This window comes from Mandrillus leucophaeus, unplaced genomic scaffold (genome assembly GCF_000951045.1).
Source record: "Mandrillus leucophaeus isolate KB7577 unplaced genomic scaffold, Mleu.le_1.0 Scaffold67, whole genome shotgun sequence".
Lineage (NCBI taxonomy): Eukaryota > Metazoa > Chordata > Mammalia > Primates > Cercopithecidae > Mandrillus > Mandrillus leucophaeus.
Window position 1 is genome coordinate 1,820,119 of NW_012107252.1, and position 22,754 is coordinate 1,842,872.

General features: G+C 44.0%; 1 protein-coding gene across 5 annotated transcripts; it reads left to right on the forward strand.

Annotated features, from left to right (window-relative positions):
- Positions 1-2,848: 2,848 nt before the first annotated feature.
- Positions 2,849-21,115, forward strand: PPIH (peptidylprolyl isomerase H (cyclophilin H)). Of its 5 annotated transcripts, XM_012001740.1 has the most exons (11): positions 2,849-3,120; positions 3,456-3,520; positions 3,839-3,862; positions 4,132-4,176; positions 5,482-5,524; positions 9,561-9,653; positions 10,701-10,788; positions 11,268-11,308; positions 12,058-12,143; positions 16,863-16,867; positions 20,977-21,115. In XM_012001740.1, the coding sequence occupies exons 1-9, from the start codon at positions 3,055-3,057 to the stop codon at positions 12,124-12,126; spliced, it is 534 nt and encodes a 177-aa protein (XP_011857130.1). In that variant the 5' UTR covers positions 2,849-3,054; the 3' UTR covers positions 12,127-12,143; positions 16,863-16,867; positions 20,977-21,115. The 5 variants fall into 5 exon arrangements, with proteins under 5 accessions (XP_011857130.1, XP_011857126.1, XP_011857127.1 ...); XM_012001736.1 differs by lacking the exon at positions 16,863-16,867 and having other exon boundaries at positions 20,946-21,115; XM_012001737.1 differs by lacking the exons at positions 16,863-16,867; positions 20,977-21,115 and adding an exon at positions 20,088-20,397.
- The last annotated feature ends 1,639 nt before the right edge of the window (positions 21,116-22,754 follow it).

Consider the following 22,754-nt stretch of genomic DNA (forward strand, 5'->3'; position numbering starts at 1 on the left):
CTCACCCAGAGAGAGCTGACTCGGGAAGCCAGCCCTGTCTCTTATAGACGTGGTGGTACATGCACTTCTAGTCCCAGCTACTGGGGAGGCTGAGGCAGGAGAATCACTTGAACCTGAGAGGCAGAGGTTGCAGTGAGCGGAGATTGCACCACTGCACTCCAGCCTGGGTGACAGAGCACGAATTCATCTCAAAAAAATAATAATAAAATAAAATAAAAGTGGATAGGAAAATACCAAGAGCTTTTCCTGGAGGAGGGAGTATGAGAAGAGAGTTCACATAAACCCCATTACATAGAAACTACCCCTAAATATTTCCAAATAGGAGTACAAAGTAGGTGAACAGTCTCCAACTCATCTTTAGTGTAGTGGGACTGCTTCTTCAGAAAAGATCAGCCACACTCACATCCATGTCACCAGTCAGGGTGGGACAGCACTGCTTATCTCTGAGGATGTGGATGTTCTGTAAATTATATGTTCTCATGTTCTCTTGTTTGGCATTTATGTTGTTTTTACTTTTTTTTTTTTTTTTTTTTTGAGACAGGGTCTCACTCTCTCACCCAGGCTGGAGTGCAGTGGTGTGACTGAGCAGCCTCAGCCTCCCATGCTTAAGTGATCCTCCCCAAGTACAGGCACATGCTACCATGCCTGGCTCATTTTTGAACTTTTTGTAAAGACAAGGTCTCACTCTGTTGCTCAAGCTGGTCTCAAATTTCTGGGCTCAAGTGATTCTCCCACCTCAGCCTCCTAAGGTGATAGGATTATAGGCATGAGCCTCTATGGTTTTACTTTTTTGCTAATTAAGATTATGCTGTGTTGAAGGTCTTTGTGCATGTAGTTCTTCTTTTGAATTATTCCAGAAAACAAATTCACACGATTGGACTGAGTCAAAGGATATAAATGTTAATATTGCTCTAGGACATCACTTCCTTGCTTTAAAAAAGGGTTCTGCCTGGCCAGTTGCAGTGGCTCACACCGGTAATCCCAGCATTTTAGGAGGCCGAGGTGGGCGGATCACTTGAGGCCAGGAGTTCAAGACCAGCCAGGCCAATATGGCAAAACCCTGTCTCTACTAAAAATACAAAAATTAGCCGCGTGTGGTGGTACATACCTGTAGTCCCTGCTATGCAGGAGGCTGAGGCATGAGAATCGCCTGAATCCGAGAGGTGGAGGTTGCAGTGAGCTGAGACCACTCCACTGTACTCCAGCCTTGGCAAAAAGTGAGACTCTGTCTCAAAAAAAATAAATAATAATAATAAATAAATAATAACATAAATAAAAAAGTGTGTCAACATACTGTTTTCATAGTCAAGTTACTCAACCTCCTTGAGCCTCAATTTCTTGATTCATAAAATGGGAACAATAATAGTTATCTATCCCACAGGGTTGTGAGGACCAAATGAAACGAAGCATGTGAAGTATTTAGCACTTAGTAACTGCTTAATAAATGCTAGCTATCATCATTTATTTTCACTAGCAGTTTATCAATGTACTATTTTTTTCACAACTTCATCAACATTGGGTATTATCAATTTTAAATATTTATTCTAAAACAGTTGGTATAAAATTATACTGAAGCATGACTGCTGCTGTTCCTTTTCTCCCTCTTCCCCTTTCTTCTTTTTCATTTGGAGGAGACCAAGAGGAGAGGATCAGTAACCAGGAATAAAAATGACCCTTTAAATTGAGACACACTGGATTTTTATATGTAATTCTTGCTTCCTCCGACGACAGAGCTAGAAAAGATGATCAAAGGACCTAGGAAATAATAACTATTGTATTAAATGCATGCTGTTATAGCTAATGAGTCTTGCCCAAGTTCCCCTTCTTTCACTAAATTCATTGAATCTATTATATTTACCTACTATGTGCTATTCAGTAGGAGACATTGCAGCTACAGCTGCGAACAGGACTGGAAGAGTCTCTACTTTCATGGAGTTTATATGCTATTAGGGAGGAAGATGTATGTGTGTGTGGCAGGAAATGAGGTGCAGACACATACCATACAAATGTGAAATGGGGGGTGGCATGAAGAAAACAAACCAGAGATCTGAGTGACCAAGGGCTACTTTAGATTAGGTCTAATGTTGCCTCTGAGGAGGTAACATCTGGGGTGAGCCCTGAACTACAAGGAGCATTACTTCCCACACACATACCCCAACCAAACCCCACCATCACCCCCCCAACCCACATTAAGATCTGGAAGGAATATTTCAGACAGAAGAAACAGCTATTACAAGGCCTTAAAGAAAGGAGGGATCTCAGTGACCTGGAGGAACAGACAGGTCAGAGCACAGTAACTAAGGGCAAGTGGTACAAGATGAGGTCAGGTAGGTGATAGCCAGATAAAGGCACTGGAGGGCTTCCTATGTACAGAATTGGATTTTATTCTAAATATAGGAAGCCAGGAGTTATTTTAAAAATAAATAGGAATCACAAGAGGTATTTTAAAAATAAAAAATAAAAAACTCTAGTTACTCTGTGGGAAATGAATTGGAAATGACCAAACTGGGAGCTTGTGGCAGAACGGAAACATAATCTATTGTCCTGACTTAGAGGAAGGGACAAATATTTACTTAGCAAGCCTTTACGTGCCAAGCTGTTCTAAACGCTGAGGATGAACAAACCAGAGTTCCTGCCTTCACGGTGTTCACAGACTAGCGGGCAGAAGCACACAGCACGTGTGGCGGCGTAGAGGGCTTGGTTGCAAGAGCCGATAAGGAGGACCCTGGCGACTGCCTAGTCCAAAAGCCCTAGCTAGAGCAAGATCAACTTGTACTGCCCTTAGTACAGCCACGTGAGTGGGGTGACCATCGACCTTAACCAAAAAGATGTCAAGGCTTTCCTCCTCCTCACTCCCGCGTCCCCCGTCTCAGGGAGAGCCTCCCAGCTAGACCCCAGCAGCCTCAGCACACATCGCACGGGGCGACAGCTTCCGGGGGCGGGGCCCGGTCTCTCTCGGCGTCCACCGCGCCTGCTCCCCGGACGAAACCCGCGGACAGGGCTTTAGGTTCGCCGGAATCCCACGCTCCCGACTTCCGTTTCCGGGTCAGAGCCATGGCGGTGGCAAATTCAAGTCCTGTTAACCCCGTGGTGTTCTTTGATGTCAGCATTGGCGGTCAGGTGAGATCCAGGACGCTACCCACACCTGCGCCGAAGGGAAACTGCTCGGGGCTAGCTAGGCAGGCAGAACTCACCCAGAGAGAGCTGACTCGGGAAGCCAGCCAGAAAGCGAAATTGCACCCGAACCTACCGACCTGCAGGGCGGGGAGAAATGAGGAGGAGAAGTCTCCCCAATCCTAGCGCCCCGCTTCTGGAGGAACTGGGCGGTTAGACCAGGGAGGCGGAGGTGGGTGATACCGAGCGGCAGGGTGGTGGGTCAGCCCATCCTGCCCCCAGCTCCGTGAAGCCCTCATGGTCTTGGACTGGGCCTTCTGACAGTCTCCCGCTGATTGCAGGAAGTTGGCCGCATGAAGATCGAGCTCTTTGCAGACGTTGTGCCTAAGACGGCCGAGAACTTTAGGTAAGGACGTGCTCCAGTTCCGCTGGATTAGCTGAGGCAGAAGTCGGGCTCTAGTCAGCCGCCTGAATAGCCTGTCTACCTCTGTCCGTCCGCTCACTGCTCTTGAGACCTGATTCCTCCGTGCATTGCTCTGTCTGGTTGCCGTTTGGATTGTTCCCGTGTTAATTTACGTTGTTAGTCTGTATGTCTCCGTGTTTGGACGTCTGGCTGGCCGATTGGTGGACGTGCTGGCTCCATTGTTTATTCTTTCCCGTCTTTAGAGGCGGTCACGACTGTGATGTCATAGTGATTGAATCGTTCACTTTTTGTCCCTTTCAGGCAGTTCTGCACCGGAGAATTCAGGTCAGTTTCAGATGTGTTTGACTTCTTTGCCTGCTCCAGAAGGGTGTTCTGGGGCTGCGGTGAGGGTATCGGTGAACCAGCTGCTGGCCTTGAATGATTGCTGGTGACAGTGATAGAAGGTAATGCCCCAAGGGTCTGTCCCTAGTTTATTTGCCTTCTTTATGTCTGTCAACCATCTTTAGGAGAGTCCTTTTGGCTACAGTGCATGGTAAACTGGAAAGGCCTTGTGCTACCTGCTATCACTCCAAGTCTCTTTCTTTTTGTTATAGAAAAGATGGGGTTCCAATAGGATACAAAGGAAGCACCTTCCACAGGTAAGGCTTTTGGCAAGCCATCCTAGAGTCTTTCAGAAATATTTCCTGGGGGATTAGGCTCTTTAGAGGAAAATCAAACCAGAGGTAATTCTTACATTTCTTGAGAAGAAATGTTTTTGTGGACTCAATAACTGAAGATTTATTAAATATTCTAACTCTACTTATACTCTCCCACTTCTTATGTCTTTAAAACAGAAACTACTCATCTTTACAATATCCTGTCTTTTTCATGCACTTGTTTGTGCAAATGCAGATTTTTAAAGAAGTACACTTGTAATCCTAAAGTGCACATAATATATCCTGCTGGTTGCTATTTATAACTAATTCCTAAAATGATCATATATGATTGTCCAAGGATAATCATATTTCCTGGGGAGTGGAGTATGGCAACACTTAGTCTCATTTCAATATAGAATCTTTCTCATGGCCTCACTGTGGTTAGTAACAATGTTAGCACATAATTATATCACAGCTTTAGAACTGTGGGTCTCTAATCCCCAGTAAGACTCCTGTGAAGTGGTATGTGTGATCTGCATTCTACAGAGGAGGAAACTGAGGATAACAAAGGTTAAGGACCCTCCCTAGGGGTAATAGCTAACAATTGTTAAGCCCTTACATGTGTAGCAGTACCTTTCACATAAATTCTCTGTAGTTCTTTCCCCCAAATTTACATCAAATCCTTGATCTGCCTTTTGCTTTGGCAAGTAATGTGGTCATTCTTCCTGCAGGCTTTCAGCCCCTTCTTCTTGTTAGTGTTCAGGTACCAGATCATGCACTTGATCAACTCTAACATGCTCTAATTTATAACTAAAATCCTTTTTTATGGTTAATTATCCTTTCAGCTTAATCATTCCAGGAAAAGAATAATCTTTTTTTGTTGTTTTGGTTTTTGGTTTTTTTTTGAGACAGAGTCCCGCTCTGTCACCCAGGCTAGAGTGCAGTGGCATGATCTTGGCTCACTGCAACCTCCGCCTTCTGGGTTCAAGCAATTCTTTTGCCTCAGCCTCCCAAGTAGCCGGGAATGCAGGCATGTGCCACCACGCCTGGCTAATTTTTGTATTTTTAGTAGAGATGGGGTTTTGCCATGTTGGCCAGGCTGGTCTCAAACTCCTGGCCTCATGTGATCTGCCTGCCTCAGCCTCCCAAACTGCTGGGATTACAGGCGTGAGTCACCGCACCCAGCTAAGAATGGTGATTTTATAATAGCCAAAGTTATAGTGTATTTTGAAATCAATGTTAATCTAATACAATAATAACAAAGTCTCCATAAAATCTTCTCTCAGTATTCTTTGCTCTCTGTTTCAGGGTCATAAAGGATTTCATGATTCAAGGTGGAGATTTTGTTAATGTAAGTACTATTCCTTTTCTATCAAAGACCTGTAGTTTTAGTTTTTATTATTGTTGCAATTGCTGTTTTTACTACAGAGACCCAGTCTTAAGGCTTGAGAACAATAGCCAGGTTTGATGGGGGTGTTGGAGAGAATGGTGATGGGGAAGTTCTTGAAAGTGGCTAGGTACAACTGACTGTAGATAACAGACTTTAGCACTTTGATTGAGGCATTAACTTCCATGGTCCAAATCTCAGCCTTTTTGAGCCAGAAATTGGACTTTTTAAGAATACCCTGTAGATGATCTATGATAGGTTCACACTAATTAGTCATATGAAACTTAGTCAGAAATCAGCTGTGGTTTGTTTTTGTTTTTGTTTTTTTCTGAACGGAAGTAATCTCCTTCTAGTGGACTAAATGCCTGTCTCATTTTCTCTTTTACTTCTGGTGTCACAGTGCCTGGAAAGCTGAGTTTTTCATAAGAAGTTGATTTGTGGGCAAGGAATCAGAGCGAGATAGGTAGATAGTTCTGGAGGAATTTTGCGCTATGCACTGGGAGGGCCCAGTGAAATAGTTCTTTTTTGCTAACCATAACTTTCTTGTAAGTAGACTGTTTTTTTCCCCCAAATGAAGCCTCCCTCCCCACCCCAACCTTGGAGGGTGTGGGATAAACTACAGTTTTTCTTTCTTAAACCTGCTTTCGTCCTTACCCACCCACTTCTGTGCATGGTCTTTCTTTACTCTTATTAATATCATTTGGTTAGTTGTGTTGCTATTTTCTTGGATCTGGGAGACATTTGTTCTCTTTTATATGTTTATTTAGTCCGGCTCTCATGAGTTTTTAAGACCTCTTTCCTTTCCTATGCAATATAGGGTTGCAGAGTGGCAGGTTTTAGGCTGATTTATGCTTTTACCTATGTTTTGTTTCATCTGCATGGTGTTGTGTAACTGTGAAATGACACAAAAAAAAATCCTAGTTTTGTTTTCTCTTTAAAAAATGGAAAGTGGAAGTATGCTGGGCCTGCATTTCTCACAGTAGCAGTGACAGTGACAATTGGTTGGAATAAAGGAACTGGTCCCTCTGGACATGGCATATCTTTGCCATTTCACCAGTCTCCACAACTGTTTCCCTTATTTAGGTTGCCTGCTCCTGTAGGCATTTGTTTGCAACCCCTGGAAACAAATAATAGTAGTGGGGTTTGTTAGCTGGTAAGAAGGGCGGAGAAGCTATCCTCTCTGCCTTCTTTCCTTTCTTTTCCCCTAGGCTCCCCTGTTGCCCAAGGAGAGGAATAGCTTTTTACTAGTCTTTGCCCCAGGCACATCTGATCACTTGTTGATAACTCTGGGGTTAGACAATAGTTGCTCATTCTGAAGGGTGAGTTAAAAGCAATTGGTGGCAGGGCTCACATCTGTAATCCCAGTACTTTGGGATGCTGGAAGGACTGCTTGATCCCAGGAGTTTGAGACCAGCCTGGCAACATAGTAAGACCCTGTCTCTACAAAAATAAAAAAAAGTTATTTTTATTTTCTTATTTTTGGTGGTGTGCGCCTGTAGTCCCAGGTACTTGGGAGGCTGAGGTAGGAGGATCCCTTGAGCCCAGGAGGTCAATTCAAGGCTGCAGTGAGCCATGTTCATGCCACTGCACTCCAGCCTGGAGGACAGAGTGAGACCTTGTCTAAAGGAAAAAAAAAAAAAAGCTTGCTTAGAACCTTCCTTGGGGAAGGCAAAATGGAATGAGCAAGCGCCAGAAAAATCAGAATTTGAGACCTTCCAAAGTTGGACCAAGAATATTTGTTTTGTTCATTTATTTTTGGTTTTAATAGTATTTATTATTTTGTTTGTAAAAGAAAAGTGCAAAGAAGAAAATAAATCACCAGATGAATCACCCTCAATCTCACCTCACAATATACTATTGGCATTTTGGTTTACAGTTGTCAGCCTTACCTTAGTATGTATATGTGTGTTTATATAATTTTTAACAGACTTAAAATAATCTGTATGTTTTACTTTTTTTGTACTTCATAATTGTCCATACTTTCCCTTGTCATTATGTCTTCTAAAACATACTTTCTAATAGCCACCTAATATTTCATTATGAATGACAAGTTATTTGATCAATTCACTGTAGTTGGAAGATTAGTTGCTTTCTATTGTTTGCTTCAAATTATTAATTTTGTAATTTTGCCTATTGTTTCTGGAGAACTATAGATAATGTGATTACAGAGAATGGTAGTAACTGATGTGTCCCTGAGGTTCACTGGGAAATTGGAGATGAACTTGTTTTCTCTCTTCCTTCTGTATTAATAAGTATGTGGAGTTAGTTAATGACATAATAGCTTATTTGATTATTTATATAGTGCTGTATTATTTGCAAAATGTTTTTTACAGACACTATCTAATTGAATCTTCATGATAACTGTAAAGAGTAGGTAATTTCCCCCTCACTTGATAGATGAGGAAATTGAGGCTCACAGATAGGAAGTGACTTTCCCAGCTCTAAGTGATAGATCAGGAACCCAAATCCAGGTCTTTTTTTTTTTTTTTTGAGATGGAGTCTCGCTCTGTCGCCCAGGCTGGAGTGCAGTGGTTCAATCTTGGCTCACTGTAACCTCCACCTCCCGGGTGGGTTTGAGTGATTCTCGTGCCTCCGCCTCCCGAGTAGCTGGGATTACAGGCGCCACCACCGCACATGACTAATTTTCATATTTTTAATAGAGATGGGGTCTCACCATGTTGGCCAGGCTGGTCTCAAACTCCTGACCTCAGGTGATCCACCCATCTCAGCCTCCCAAAGTGATGGGATTACAGGTGTGAGCCACCGCGCCAGGCCAGGCCTTTCTAATATACAGACTTGATTTTATTTGCTAATATTTAGCCAAATAAAGGTTTGAATTTGGACAGTTTTTCTGTATTCTCTGGCTTATCTTAATGATAGTCCTTGTCCCAAAAAGGGACCCTTGATTATACACCAGGTCAGTGTTTCCCCTTTCTCCCATGCACCCTTTCTCTTCACTCACTGTTGATTCTACACCAGGTCAATGTTTTCCCTTTCTCCCATGCACTCTTTCTCTTTACTAACTGACCAGGAGAGCTTGATCTTTTTGGCAGTCCTCAATATTGCCTTTAAAACTCAGGGATTCTATTTAAGGCACTGCAAATATGGCCTTGGTCAAATTGTGTTATTACCCAGACTTTAGTTTCCTCACACGAAAAATGGGGAAGGTGATAATGCTTATTCCTCAAGGTTGCTGGAAGAGCAAAGAAATAATGCAAATAAAGCTAGTTTAAGCAGAAATTGGAAGTTTATAATAAAGGGAGTGTTTCATGGAACTAAAGGAAGAAATAGAACTAGGAACTAGAACCATAGAGAACCAAGGCAGTTCTTTATCTCTGTTTCTCTAGTGCTTGCTACACATCTGTGTTGTGTTCTCTTTCTGTTCTCTAGCCCACCTTGCAAATGGTAGTCACATCCAGCTTCCAGGTTTACATGATTCAAATTTAGCCTCAAAGACAGCATCTATCCCACCTCCAGATTCCTGGAGAAGGAACTCTAGTTGGCCCAGTGTGAGTTAGGCATCCTCCCCTGGATCAATCAACTATGATCAGGAGGGTGGTATCATGTTGTACATACAGACTGCCAAGAGCTCACCCACCCTCTTAGATAGTTTGGAGGAATGGGTGGTAGTCACTTAAGTGGGTACTTTTATATGACTGCAGGCATGACAGTCTTCGGGAATGGCAACGATTGAGTATGTGATCACCTTGTTGCTATTCCCTACTTTGTCTGCATCTTAATTGATCTTTCTAGGGGCCCAGCTGTGACCTGTTTTATCCAGTCTATAAAATGCTCCAGCCAGTTTTTGTGGGCTGTAGGTACCTTGTATAAGGCTTGCTCTGATGGCAGGGTGGGGTCAAATAGGTGCAGCTTCCAAGATGACCAACAAGAGTAAGAGTAGACTTTAAAGATGTCAGGCTTTAGGTGCGACAGTGTTCTTCCTCTGGTTTCCAGGGACCCAACACTCCAAGTCACTAATATTTCCCTTCTGTCTGCTCAGGGAGATGGTACTGGAGTCGCCAGTATTTACCGGGGGCCATTTGCAGATGAAAATTTTAAACTTAGACACTCAGCTCCAGGCCTGCTTTCCATGGTAAGTGAGGTCCAATCAAGGTTTTGCGTTACAGCCAGCTGGTTTCTGGGCCCCTCTTGAGGCCCAATGCTGTGTTTTGGCATGATGAAAGCAAATGCTTTCTTTCTCTTGCTTGCCCCAGGACTCACCTTTACCACCTCTTTTCTCAGTCTGGTTTGATTGAGAAAACCAGTAGGTACATGGTGGATTACAGGTGTGAGCCTGTATCACGCCTGTAATCCTAGCACTTTGGGAGGCTGAGGCGGGTGGATAACCTGAGGTCAGGAGTTCGAGACCAGCCTGGCCAACATGGTGAAACCCATCTCTACTAAAAATACAAAAAATTAGCCAGGTGTGGTGGTGGGTGCCTGTAATCCCAGCTACTCGGGAGGCTGAGGTAGGAGAATCACTTGAACCCAGGAAGGGGAGATTGCAGTGAGCCAAGATCGCGCCACTGCACTCCAGCCTGGGCAACAAGAGCGAAACTCCGTCTCAAAAAAAAGAAAAGAAAGAAAAGAAAACCAGTAGGTAAGACCCTCTAGCAGGCTAGCAGGCTGGGGAACTAAAATATGAACCAGGGTTTGTGTCTAGGCATTCAGCCCTACTGCTCAGAATGTAAAAAGCTGTGCTTTCAAGACATATTCATAGCTGGGCCTGGTGGCTCACACCTGTAATCCCAGCACTTTGGGAGGCCAAGGCAAGAGGATTGCTTGAGGTTGAGGTCAGGAGTTTGAAACCAGTATGGGTAACATAGTGAAACTTAAGTCTCTACTAAAAAAACAAAAAAAAAATTAGCCAGGTATGGTGACACACACCTGGAGTCCCACCTACTAGGGAGGCTGAGGTGGGAGGATTGCTTGAGCCCAGGAATTTGAGTCCGCAGTGAGCCATATCCTGTTCATCTCTGTATCCTTGGATCCTAGCTTAGGCCCTGGCTCATAATAGGTGCTAAGTTAGATTTACTGAAAAAAACATGGAGGGATTAGGGTTACAAGCTCTTTTGGGAATCTTACCCATCAGGTGACATGGCCAAGGAAACTTACTGCAGGTATATTTGGTTTCCATCAGGCAAATAGTGGTCCAAGTACAAATGGCTGTCAGTTCTTTATCACCTGCTCTAAGTGCGATTGGCTGGATGGGAAGCATGTGGTGTTTGGTAAGTCCTACTCATGTCCCATGGTCCAGGCCCCATTCACCGCGAATGGAACCTCCAGAGGAGTTAGTTCTCAGACTCTTACCAAGCATGCTCAACTTGGATAACTGCTTAGGTGGTAACAGAGAAAACAGAAATGGTGGGGAGGTGGGGAACATGTTTGGCTAGAGAACTAGAGGGAAGGACAAAAGGGCCATTTGATATAGTATGGAACCACTCAGGGGGAAAACCCAGTAGCTAGCACCAAAGAAATGCCATACAGGCAGCATGATATGGTGAGACTTTGCAGTCACTCAGATATAAGTGTGAGCCCTAACTCTACTTATTACCTATGACCTTGAGCAAGTCATTTCACCTCTACCGCATCTTAATTTCCTAAAGTTAGTAAGGGAATCTAATGACATAATAGCTAAGAATGGGCTTTGGAAGCTGGAAAACGCTATGTAAACAAGAATAAAGTCCAGCTCACACTCTTCCTACAGGAAAAATCATCGATGGACTTCTAGTGATGAGAAAGATTGAGGTAAGTACTGCTTTGATTTTTCTCTTTCTCTCCCATTCTGGTCTGGTACTGTCTGACTAGCGTCCAGGAGCTAGAGAAGGGGGAATGAGCTCCAGTTTGTTAGGCCCAGTCTTCATTGCTTCAGGAAAAGGGAGGAGAGACCACCTAAGTTAGCCTGTCTGGTCAACACTGAGGTTTGGCCCCTGACGACCCTGTTGCCTACTTGATAAAATTCTACTCCTCAGCATTGCATTCAAGGTCCTTCATGATTAGTCCCTGTCTACTTCTCCATGGCCCCTTCTCCTGCCACTGCCTCTTTCATGTTCCAGTCACATCAGGCTACTAGCTCTTCCCTAAATCTACCATACACATCTCTGCCCCTTGCTCTTTCCTGCTCCTGAGCCTTTGTTCACACTGTTTCCTGTAGCTGGAATGCTCTTCTTTCCTTCCCTCCTGGTGGAATCCCATTCATCCTTCTAGGCACAGTTCAAATAACCCTCTTTTGTGAATCCTTCCCTGACGTCTTTAAGCAGCAATTTAGTTACCCGTCTACCCCTTATCCAACTCTCTCATAACTTTTTGTTATATTATCATAGGTTTGATGTTTTCTAAGTGTTTTGCATTTTCTCTTTGATACCTGTCTGCCAGGACATGGACAGTTTCTGAGTGCTGAGTCCTTAGCACAGGGGCTGGCAGGCATCAGTAAAAGTTTGATAAGGGAATGAGGAAGTGCCTGAGTGGATGAATGTCCATTGTGCTTTTTTTCCTAGAATGTTCCCACAGGCCCCAACAATAAGCCCAAGCTGCCTGTGGTGATCTCACAGTGTGGGGAGATGTAGTCCAAAGACTGAATCAGGTAAGTGTGTCTTTCTGCTATTAGGTTAGGAGTCAGAGCTCAAAGAAGACAGCATGGTCTAGTGGAAAGATCTTTAGTCTTGAAGACATGAGATTGAGCCCAGTTCCTCTGTGTGTGACCTTGGAGTGGTCACTTTCCTTCTCTGAGCATGTGTCCTCATCTGTCAAATGGAAATACTGTAATACCTATCTCTCAGAGTCACTGTAAAAATCAAAAGAGAAAGGGTTGTAGGAGCACTGTACTTTTCTATCACTTTGTAATGTACAAAGTATCAATCTGAAAACTACTCAGGCAGTTTGTAACAGCACTTTCAGACTACAGTTCCATTCAGTAGTCCCCCTAGAAAGACCTGGCTCCAGGCCTGAGTAACTCTCTGCTGGGACCAGGCCAAGCAGCCAGGAGACACGCCTGTCATGCACCTCATCAGAACTGATAGCGCAATTCCAGGCCTTGACTTCGTATTTGCCGGCCTCGCAGGTGAATGCCTTGCATCTTCCAGCCTACATGGACTCATTTCTTACCCGTATTTGCCACTGCCTGCTCTGCGCTGGGCAGCATGCTCGCTGCAGAGAGCGGGGCAAAGAATTGAAAGGTGTCTCCTTTCACGAGCTCATGGGAAGTAAGACATTCTCAGAGGTCATCACTAGTAATATGAGTGACACTGCCAAGTGTCAGAAAAGTACAAGGGGGAAATCCGAGGTGAGGGATAGTAATGTTTTTCTTTTTTTTAATTTCAAACCTGCAAAAAAGTTAGAATAATACCTTGAACACCCATATATCTTCACTTAGATTCACCAGTGATTAACATTCTTGTTTTATTTCTTTGCCTTGACATTGGTTTTTTTCTTTCCCTTCTTGCCTCCTCATCCATTTCCATTGCCTCTCCTCCTCCCTCCTGCTCCTCTTCCCTCCCTCCATCCTTCCCTTCCTATTTTTCATCCTTCCTTCCCATCTTCCTTCCTTTACCCTTTCTTCTTTTCTTTCCCATTTGAAAGTTGCAGACTTCTTGACACTTTACCCCTAAGTATTTCGGCGAGGAATTCCTAAAAATAAGAATATCCTATGTAACCACAATATTATGTAACATATAGTACATTTTCAAACCTCCCCAGTTGTCCCAAAAGTAACTTCTGTAGCTTAAAAAAAGGTGATCCAATCAAGCTTCCCATATTTCATTTCATTTGGTTTACACAAGTAACATATTACACTCTCCTTGTGAAAACTTTCACACCAGACAGATAAAGTGAAAGCCCCTCTTGACAACACCCACCCCCAATTCCACTCCTCTTTCCAGAGGTCACTTCCTTATCAGTTTGATGTGTGTCCATCAGGGCCTTTGCCTTGCCCATCTAATTTTGGGAGGTTTTCTTTTTCCCAAATGAAATCATACTATATTTTAAATGTTCTAGGAAATTATGTCTTGAAAACTTTTCCTTCTTAGTTCATGTAAAACCACCTTGTATTAAAAAATGAAAACAGCCCAGCACGGTGGCTCACTCCTGTAATCCCAGCACTTTGGGAGGCCAAGGAGGGCAGATAGCTCTAGCTCAGGAGTTCGAGACCAGCCTGGGCAACTTGGTGAGATCCTGTCTTTCCAAAAAAAAAAATTAGCCAGGTGTGGTGGTGCAAGCCTGTAGTCCTAGCTACTCAGGAGGCTGAGGTGGGAGGATTACTTGAGCCCAGGAGTTTGAGGCTGCAGTGAGCTATGATGGCGCGCCACTGTACTCCAGCCTGGGTGACAGAGTGAGACACCATCTCAAAAAAAAAAGAAAGAAAAAGAAAAACCAAAACTGCAGTGCAGCCTGAGCATCCCTAATACGAAATCCCAAATGCTCCAAAATATGAAACTTTTTGAGCACTAACGTGACATTAGAAGTGGAAAATTCCACACCTGACCTCATGTGATGGATCATAGTCAAAAATTTGTTTCATGCACAAAAGTATTTAAAATATTGTACAAGATTACCTTATACAATAGCTATAAGTAGCTAGGACTACAGGTGCGTGCCACCATGCCCAGCTAATTTTTATATTTCTTGGTAGAGATGGGGTTTCACCATGTTGGCCAGGCTGGTCCAGAACTCCTGACCTCAAGTGGTCTGCCCACCTCGGCCTCCTAAGGTGCTAGGATTACAGGCGTGAACCACTGCCCCGAGCTGAGCATTAGTTCTTAATTTTATATGTTGTAATTGTTTTCTTCAGAATATATTTTAAGAAAAAAATTAGTATTATGTTGCTTAAGTTTGGTGATATTCTTTGTTAAAGAGAAGTTCTAAATTTTGATGAAGTCCAAATTATCAGTCTTTCACTGCTTTTTGGTTTTGTCTGATTTAAGACGGTCTTTACTACCTCAGATCACAATGTTTTCTGTTTTTTCTAGTATTTATTTTTATATGGTGGAACTAAGATCATTTTTCTAGTATTTTTATAGTCTTATTTGTATATTTATAAAATCATCTTATAATTAATTTTTCTGTATAGTGTTAAGATAGGACTTTTTCTTCTTTTTTTTTCCAAATGGAGATCCAGTCAAATACTTGACCATTTTAATGACTCTACAACACACCTTTATCTGTGACCAACTCTGTTCAGAATATCTGGCACTTACAGGCATTCAGTAAAAATTTATTACATGAGTTAAGTAGAGAGGGAGAATGTCAGGCATTTTAGGCGGGGAACTGGTGTGAGCAAATGCTGAGGCTGGAATGCACAAGTGTGTGCTGAGAGCTGCATGTGGACCTCTCTTGTTCAGCCAGATGATCCCTTCTCAGGCTCACTTGACACCCTGAGCTTTCCTTTCTGCCAATACTGGGTGCCCCTTGGGCCCAGCCTGCTCTCCCTCTTCAATGGCTGCTGGCCATTCCCTCCCTCTCCTGCTCATTTCTTTGCTATAACTAAAGTTGAGTTCATAGGTCCTTTCTTTCCAAAGACTGACCACTGATCACTACCAGAGGACAGACGATAACAAAAAGAATAAAGTTTAGAAATTCTTTATGTTGGGGCCTCTTTTCTGTATCTGTCTGAGTCTTTTACATAGAGTTACTGGAAGTCCTTGTTGTGGTTTTATTTCTGAGGGTGGGGATCATCAACCCTCCCCCCATCCCCCACTGTTAGCAAAAGTTATATGAACTTTTGCCTTTAAGAAAGCCCTTCTTCTCAGCCTGCAACCCAAGCAGAATGCATTCCTCAGGTGGCCGCTGTACATTCCACAGGCCCTCTAGACCAGGACTGTCCATAGGCTGTGATGATGGAAAGGTTCTAGATCTGGGAGGTCCAGTATGGTTGCTACCAGCCCCATGTGACAACAGAGCACTTGAAATGTGGCTGGTGCAACTGAGGGACTACACCATTAACTTTTTATTTTTTTATTTTTTATTTTTATTTATTTATTTTTGTTTTTTTGAGATGGAGTCTTGCTCTGTCGCCCAGGCTGGAGTGCAATGGCACCATCCTGGCTCACTGCAACCTCTACCTCCCGGGTTCAAGCAATTCTCCTGCCTCAGCCTCCTGAGTAGCTGGGATTACAGGTGCACACTGCCATGCCCGGCTATTTTTTGTATTTTTAGTAAAGATGGGGTTTCACCCTGTTAGCCATGCTGGTCTTGAACTCCTGAGCTCAGGTAATCCGCCCATCTTGGCCTCCCAGCCTATTTTTCTTTTTATTGACAGAACTAGGCTGTAATTTATTAAATTTAAATTAGGCTAGATGTGGTGGCTCACACCTATAATCCCAGCACTTTGGAAGGCCGAGGCGGATGGATTGTTTGAGGCCAGGAGTTTGAGACCAGCCTCACCGACATGGTAAAACCTGTCTCTACTAAAAATACAAAAATTAGCCGGGCATGGTGACGCACGCCTGTAGCCCCAGCTACTCCAGAGGCAAAGGTACAAGAATCTCTTGAACCCGAGAGGCAGAGGTTGCAGTAAGCCAAGATTGTGCAACTCCACTCTAGCCTGGGCAACAGAGCAAGACCCTGTCTCAAAAATAAATAAGTAAGAAATAATAATAATAAATGTAAAGAGTCAATTGTGGCTAGTGGCTACTGTACTGGACAGTGAGCTCTTTTAAACGTAAGCCTCTCAGGCTACTCGCCCTGGCTTGCTCAGAACTGAATCTCATAGCTAATACTTAAGGACACTATAATTAAAACAGTTATCCTTCATTGAATTCTTCCTGTGCCCAGATAATGAGCTAAGAACTTTACTTGAATTATCGCATTTCACTTTACCAAAAATCCCTATCATAGGTTTTAAAGTGTTAGGAAATCTGGGGGCAGTCTAATGTAAAGGGGTTCCACAGATGGGTGCCCCATTTTGGGTTTCTGAATAATGTGATTTGGGAAAAATTAATGAAAGAGGAGATGAATTTCCCAGGGAGCAGGGGTCTGGAGGGAAGGGAAGTGGTATTTTTAAGCCCTATTGGGCAGTACTTCTTATACTTTAATGTGCATATGGATCTCCAGGAGATTTGTTATAAAATAGTGGTTCTGACTCAGTGGGTTTGGATAGGAACTGAGATTTTGCATTTCTAATCAACTCTCAGGTGATGCTGATGCAGACTTTGAGAGGCAAGGCAATGGGGAATACGAGTCTATCTTTTAATTGAGAACTTGCCATATTCCAAAGAAAAAGACCAAGAGGAAGTAATCTCTTGGTGGCACTAGTCCAGCAGGAATCCATGGCATTCACATCAAGGTATCACTTAATCCTGCATTTGAGGCCTTGTGCCCAGGCACTGGGCATATGCAGTGAAACAGCTAGGAAGGAGATAGAAGACAGGTCACTTGATCAATTCTACCTCCCTATGGAGCACTTCTTTCCAGAACCTTTGTGTTTTGCCTTCCTAGGTTCTGACTTTGGTTTTAGTGAAAATGAAGTTTTGTGTAAAACGTTTTTTTTGTTTTTTTTAAGACAGAATCTCACTCTGTCGACCAGGCTGGAGTGCAGTGACACAGTCTCGGCTCACTGCAACCTCTGCCTCCCAGGTTCAAACGATTCTCATGCCTCAGCCTCCCGAATAGCTGGGATCACAGGCATGCACCACCATGCCTGGCTAATTTTTTTTGTGTTTTAGTAGAGACAGGGTTTCACCATGTTAGCCAGGTTCGTCTCAAACTCCTGACCTCATGTGATCTGCCTGCCTTTGACTTCCCAAAGTGCTGGGATTACAGGCATGAGCCACCATGCCTGGTCTGTACAACTTTAGGTACAGAAACCTTGGTTTTATCTCAGTGAGTTCTGGGAGATTTTTTTTTTTTTTTTAGACAGGGTCTTACTCTGTCACCCAGGCTGGAGTGCAGTGGCACAGTCACAGCTCACTGCAGCCTCGACCTCCCTGGCTCAAGTGATCCTCCCACCTCAGCCTCCTTAGTAGCTTGGATTATAGGCGTGCACCACTACACCCAGCTAACTTTTTAGAGATGGGGTCTCACCATGTTGTCCAGGCTGGTCTCAAACTCCTGGCCTCAAGCGATCTTCCCACCTCAGCCTCCGAAAATGTTGGAATTATAGGCATGAACCACCGTGTCCAGCCCTTGGAAAACTTTTTATAATGAATTTGGATATGTGTAGCATAAATGAACCTCTACCCCCAGGATTCTCCTACTGTAGTCGGAATGGGTTCTTTGCTACTTACATATACATGGGAGAGGGTGGCACCTCTCTTTTGAAAGCCTGAGTTCTGGCAACTCTGCTAGTCTGATATGCTACCCCCCTTCCCTGTGATCCTCAAACCTGGTACCAGTATCAAGTGGTGGAGAGCTTTCATTAATTCTTTGTTGCCTAGATTCTCCAACAGATAATAATCATTTTGGGGCACTTGTTAAACCTACGAATTCCCAGATCCCTTCCCTGGAGTGTTTGATGTGGCTTTGGGGTGGGACTCAGGATGTTATGTTTGTACCAAGTATCTCACGTGCTTCTTAATAGAGGAGTGTGGGAAACACTACTTTAGTTAGTGCTGGGATGACTGTCTTTTAATATTTGGATCTTAGGAAAAAATATAGAATTAGCACAATACATAATTTTACAGTTATTACAGCTTACAGTAAGGCAATATTGAAGTTCGAATAGTGATTAGCTTAAAAAGTAAATTGTACCTGTGGATGATAGATACTGTAACAGTTGTGAAGGTGCTATCTGAATGACTAAGGTTTAGAAACACCGTCTTTCATTCTGGAATTACCTGTAGATGCGAGATTCCCGGGGGGAAGATGAGGGAAGATGTGTTGGTAGCAGTTGGGCTCTATTCATTGCACAACTAAGCGCTGATGAATTAAGATCGGTCCCATGCTGCATACGAAGCTACAGATTTGAAAAGTCCAGTTCCTTCCTTCAAGGAACTCAGTCTCTTGGGAGAACTGACAATTGCAGTACAATAAAGCCCTGTATTGGAGGTTTTAGATACATGCCCGGATCTTGCCGGAGTGGTTGGGTAGACTACAGAAGAGATGATGCTCCAGTTTAGTAAAGAAGGAATATAACTTGTCAGGTGGCTAAAACTGGGCAGGGCATTCCAGGCAGAGGGAACAGCCTATGCAAAGTCACAAAGGCAGCAAACAGCAGGAAGTGTAGAGGAAGCTGCAAATAATTCAATATGACTGAAGCAGGAAAATATGAAAAGCAAACAGTAAGAAGGTTGGAGAGAGGCCAGGGCCAGTAGTGAAAGCTAGTGCCAAGCTTAGCAGTTCGTATGTTATTCTGAGGGCAGGGGCTGACTTTCAGGCATGAAGTAATTTTTCCCCTCTGGGGAAGGAGTCCATTGTGTTCCTGAGATTCTCAAAAGGGGCACTGACCCTCCAAAAAAGAATCAGACCAATATGAACCACTGAAGGATTTTCAGCAGAATATTGTAGTTGAATTTTCATGTTCAGAAGATGATTCTGGCAGCATTGTGGAGGACAGGCTGGAGGCCAGTGAGGAGTCCACTGCCGTAGTAGTCCAGGCAAGAGAAAAGAGATTTTACATGAAAATATGGGTCTGGGGAGCACTGGAGATTTGGCAGCAAATGTTTATGTGCCTGCTGAGCATGTGACACTGTTTGTTCCCTGTCCTGAAACGCAGAAGCTCTGCCAGCTGAAAAGGCCAGGGGAGGGGAGAATGTCTGGCTCCAGTCCATTCCAGTCCAGTACAAAGGCAAAGCTTCTTGCATTGCAGCCAAGTCTTACACACATAGAGTTTCCATTCTCTTCAATGGAATACTATACAGCCTTAATAAAAACAAAGAGGTAGATTTGGATGCGTTGGCAAGATTTCTAAGGTAAGTTAAGTGACAGTCAAGATGCAGTAATTTATGTAAGCATGTTACTGTTTATTTTAAATGATTTTCAGGAATCTCTGCAGTGATATAAAGCAGACTGTTGATAATACTTCTGCAGAGTAGAGATAGCAGAGACTTTTCAGTTGCCTTATTTAAGCTTGAATTTTCTACCTCGAACATGTGTCTTGTAATAGAAATACATACTGTTTATATGTAGTTTTAACTAATCCTAAATCCTCCCAGCACCTCCCAGGAGCCTGCCCACAGCTGTGGCTAACATCAGTTGTGAATCCGTCGCTGATCCCTCCACCTCCTCTTCCAGGTCTAAGCCCAGACAGTGGTTCCCACCTGGGTGCTCCCGCAGCACTTGGTTCATCTCTCCACTGTGGCATTTAACACACTGTATCACAAATGTGTCGGTCTGTTTTTCCCTGGACTGAGATCATGCTGACTAACATAGTGCTTGGTCTGACAGAGCTTAGGTCTTGGCACACCATGCAGCTTACAAAGTACATTTGTGCATTTTCATACATTTTGCTTGAGGGCCCACAATTAAACATCAGTCTGTGCCTACAGTATGATCGATGCCAGCACTCATTGTCCATTGGAGCAAGGTGTGGCATGTCTGAGGAATGGCAGGAGGAGGGGGACAATAGTATCTGAGTGTACTTACCCTGTTCTCTTAGTATAGCTTGCTCGACTTCAAGGCTATAAACCGAGAATGTGGACTGCCCTTTCTCTTACCTCTGGGACCGAAACCTGCAAGGAAGAAGGATTACTTTTTGTTCTGGACCTCCACAGAGAGCCATCAGAGCCTGACAAAAAGAACAAAGGCTTTGGAGCCAAGTAGACCAGGAAGCCCCACCACTGTCTAATTCTGTGACTTTAGTCAAGCCGTGAAACCCCTTGGGACCCTACTCCTTTGCATAATTAGATAATATATAATGCATGGAGTTGTGAAGGGCAAATAAATGAGACAGTATGCTTGACCATAAATGTTAGTTGCTTTCTTCCTGGTTCTTTTGTAATTTACTGCCCAACTTTGCTCTGGGGACCCAAAGGTCTGACCTATGGTGAGACTCTGACCTGTTCTACCCTTCTGGGAAAAGAGGATTGGGAGTGCAGAGAATAGCTGGGAGTGGCCGGGCACGGTGGCTCATGCCTGTAATCCCAGCACTTTGGGAAGCCAAGGCAGGCAGATCACAAGGTCGAGAGTTCAAGACCAGCTTGGTCAATATGGTGAGACCCCCGTCTCTACTAAAAATACAAAAATTGACTGGGTGTGTGGGTGTGGTGGCGTGTGCCTGTAGTCCCAGCTACTCGGGAGGCTGAGGTAGGAGAATTGCTTGAACCTGGGAGGCAGAGGTTGCAGTGAGCTGAGATCGTGCCACTGCACTCCAGCCTGAGCAACAGAAAGGGACTCTGTCTCAAAAAAAAAAAAGGAACAGCTGGGAGCATTGTCTCATATGGGATGTCCCCTTCCAGTTGCTCTGAGGTGCTTACCTCCCCATCCCACATTGACCTCCATGTCTCTGCCATTGTAGGCCTTCCCTTCTTCTTGGTGGTGGTCTTGAGTAAGATAATCTGGAGTGGCCCTCGTGTTTGCTTCCCTGCCTGCTGCTGCCCCATTTGATCAAGAGACCATGGAAGTGTCAGAGATTCAGAATCCAAGATTGTCTTTAAGTTTTCAACTGTAAATAAAATTTTTTTGTATTTTTTTTTCTTTTGGTTTTGTTTGTGTGTTGTTTTTAAATAGTTGTAATAGCCCTGTCTCCTCACACTTCAGCTTCAGCTAGGAGGACTGGCACTCCTCAGAGGCCAGCATGGACCAGTGCCAAGCTTTTGCTGTGTATAGTTGATGCCTCTGAATTGCAGGCAGTCGTAGCAAACCTAACTCTCGTAGGTTAAAGCTGATGGACAAAGAAGGCACAGCCCTAGGACTTTACAGCTCTACTTATTCCAAGGATGTTCCCAGCAGGATCAATTTGGTTAGTTCTGGATGGAGCCCGTGGGGAAAGGGTCACTAACTTGACCTATCTACTTACCTCACAGCATCCTTGAAAGAGTCAAATAAGAGAGTGGATATGAAGGTAATTTGTAGGAAACAGCAACAATACCTTAGAAAATGTTAGTTTTGGGACCAGGTGCCATGGCTCACACCTGTAATCCCAGCACTTTGGGAGGCCAAGGTGGGCGGATCACTTGAGGCCAGGAATTCAAGACCAGCCTGGCCAAGATGGTGAAACCCCATCCCTACTAAAAATAAAAAAATTATCTGGGCTTGGGGCACGTACCTGTAATCCCAGCTACTCTGGTGGCTGAGGCACAAGAATCGCTTGAACCGAGGAGGCGGAGGTTGCAGTGAGCCGAGATCACATCACTGCACTTCAGCCTAGGTGACAGAGTGAGACTGTCTCAAAAAAAGAAAATGTTAGTTTTGAAAGGAAACAGCTCAACATATAAAGATCCCACTGAGCCGGGTGCTGTAGCTCCTGTCTATAATCCCAACTACTCAGAAGCCTGAGGGGGGAGGATCACTTCCGTGCGCAAAAGTTCAAGACCTGCCTGGGCAACATACCAAGACCCCGTCTCTACAAAACAAACAAAAATTAGCTGAGTGTGGTGGCACATACCTGTAGTCCTAACTGCTCAGGAGGCTGAGGCAGGAGGATCCTTGAGGCTAGGAGTTTGACGTTGCAGTGAGCTATGATCGTGCCACTGCACTCCAGCCTGGGTGACAGAGTGAGACTCCATCTATTTTGAAGAGGCAAAGAAGAAAGTTCCCTGATGTTTCTTTCATGAGGCACTTCCTGTTTGTTCTCATTCTTTCTTGCTTTCTTCTGTCTTGTGGATGGGGATGCCTCTTAACTACTGGCAGCAAGATACTGCAGGAGCAAGGTAGCAAACAGCTGAATTCTATGACAATAGAACTTGGTTAAAAGTGTTGTTTCAGTGTGTCAGATGACAAGGGAGATGGTGATAAGGGCCCTACAGTATAGACACTTGCAACTCTCTAGCCAAGGAAACATACTTCAGAGGACATTGTAGAGAAAGGACTCATCTAGTGAAGGAGAAATTTTTAAGTAACTATATAGGGTGGGATTGTAAAGAGATGGGAAGGAGGATGAACAGCTGTGATCCAGAGCTCACATTCTTGTGATGGGCTGTTCAGCTGCACTCTGTTACATCTGGCACCTACATTCTATGCCAGTCTCTGTCCTAGGCCCTGGAGCTGAGTAAGTTGTGGCTCATACTTGTGATAGGAGACAGGGACAGTTTCAATGCAAGGTGGTATTAGAATGTGAGCCCGTATGAGGGCAGGGCATGACATTTGGTCTCTTTTTTTTTTTTTT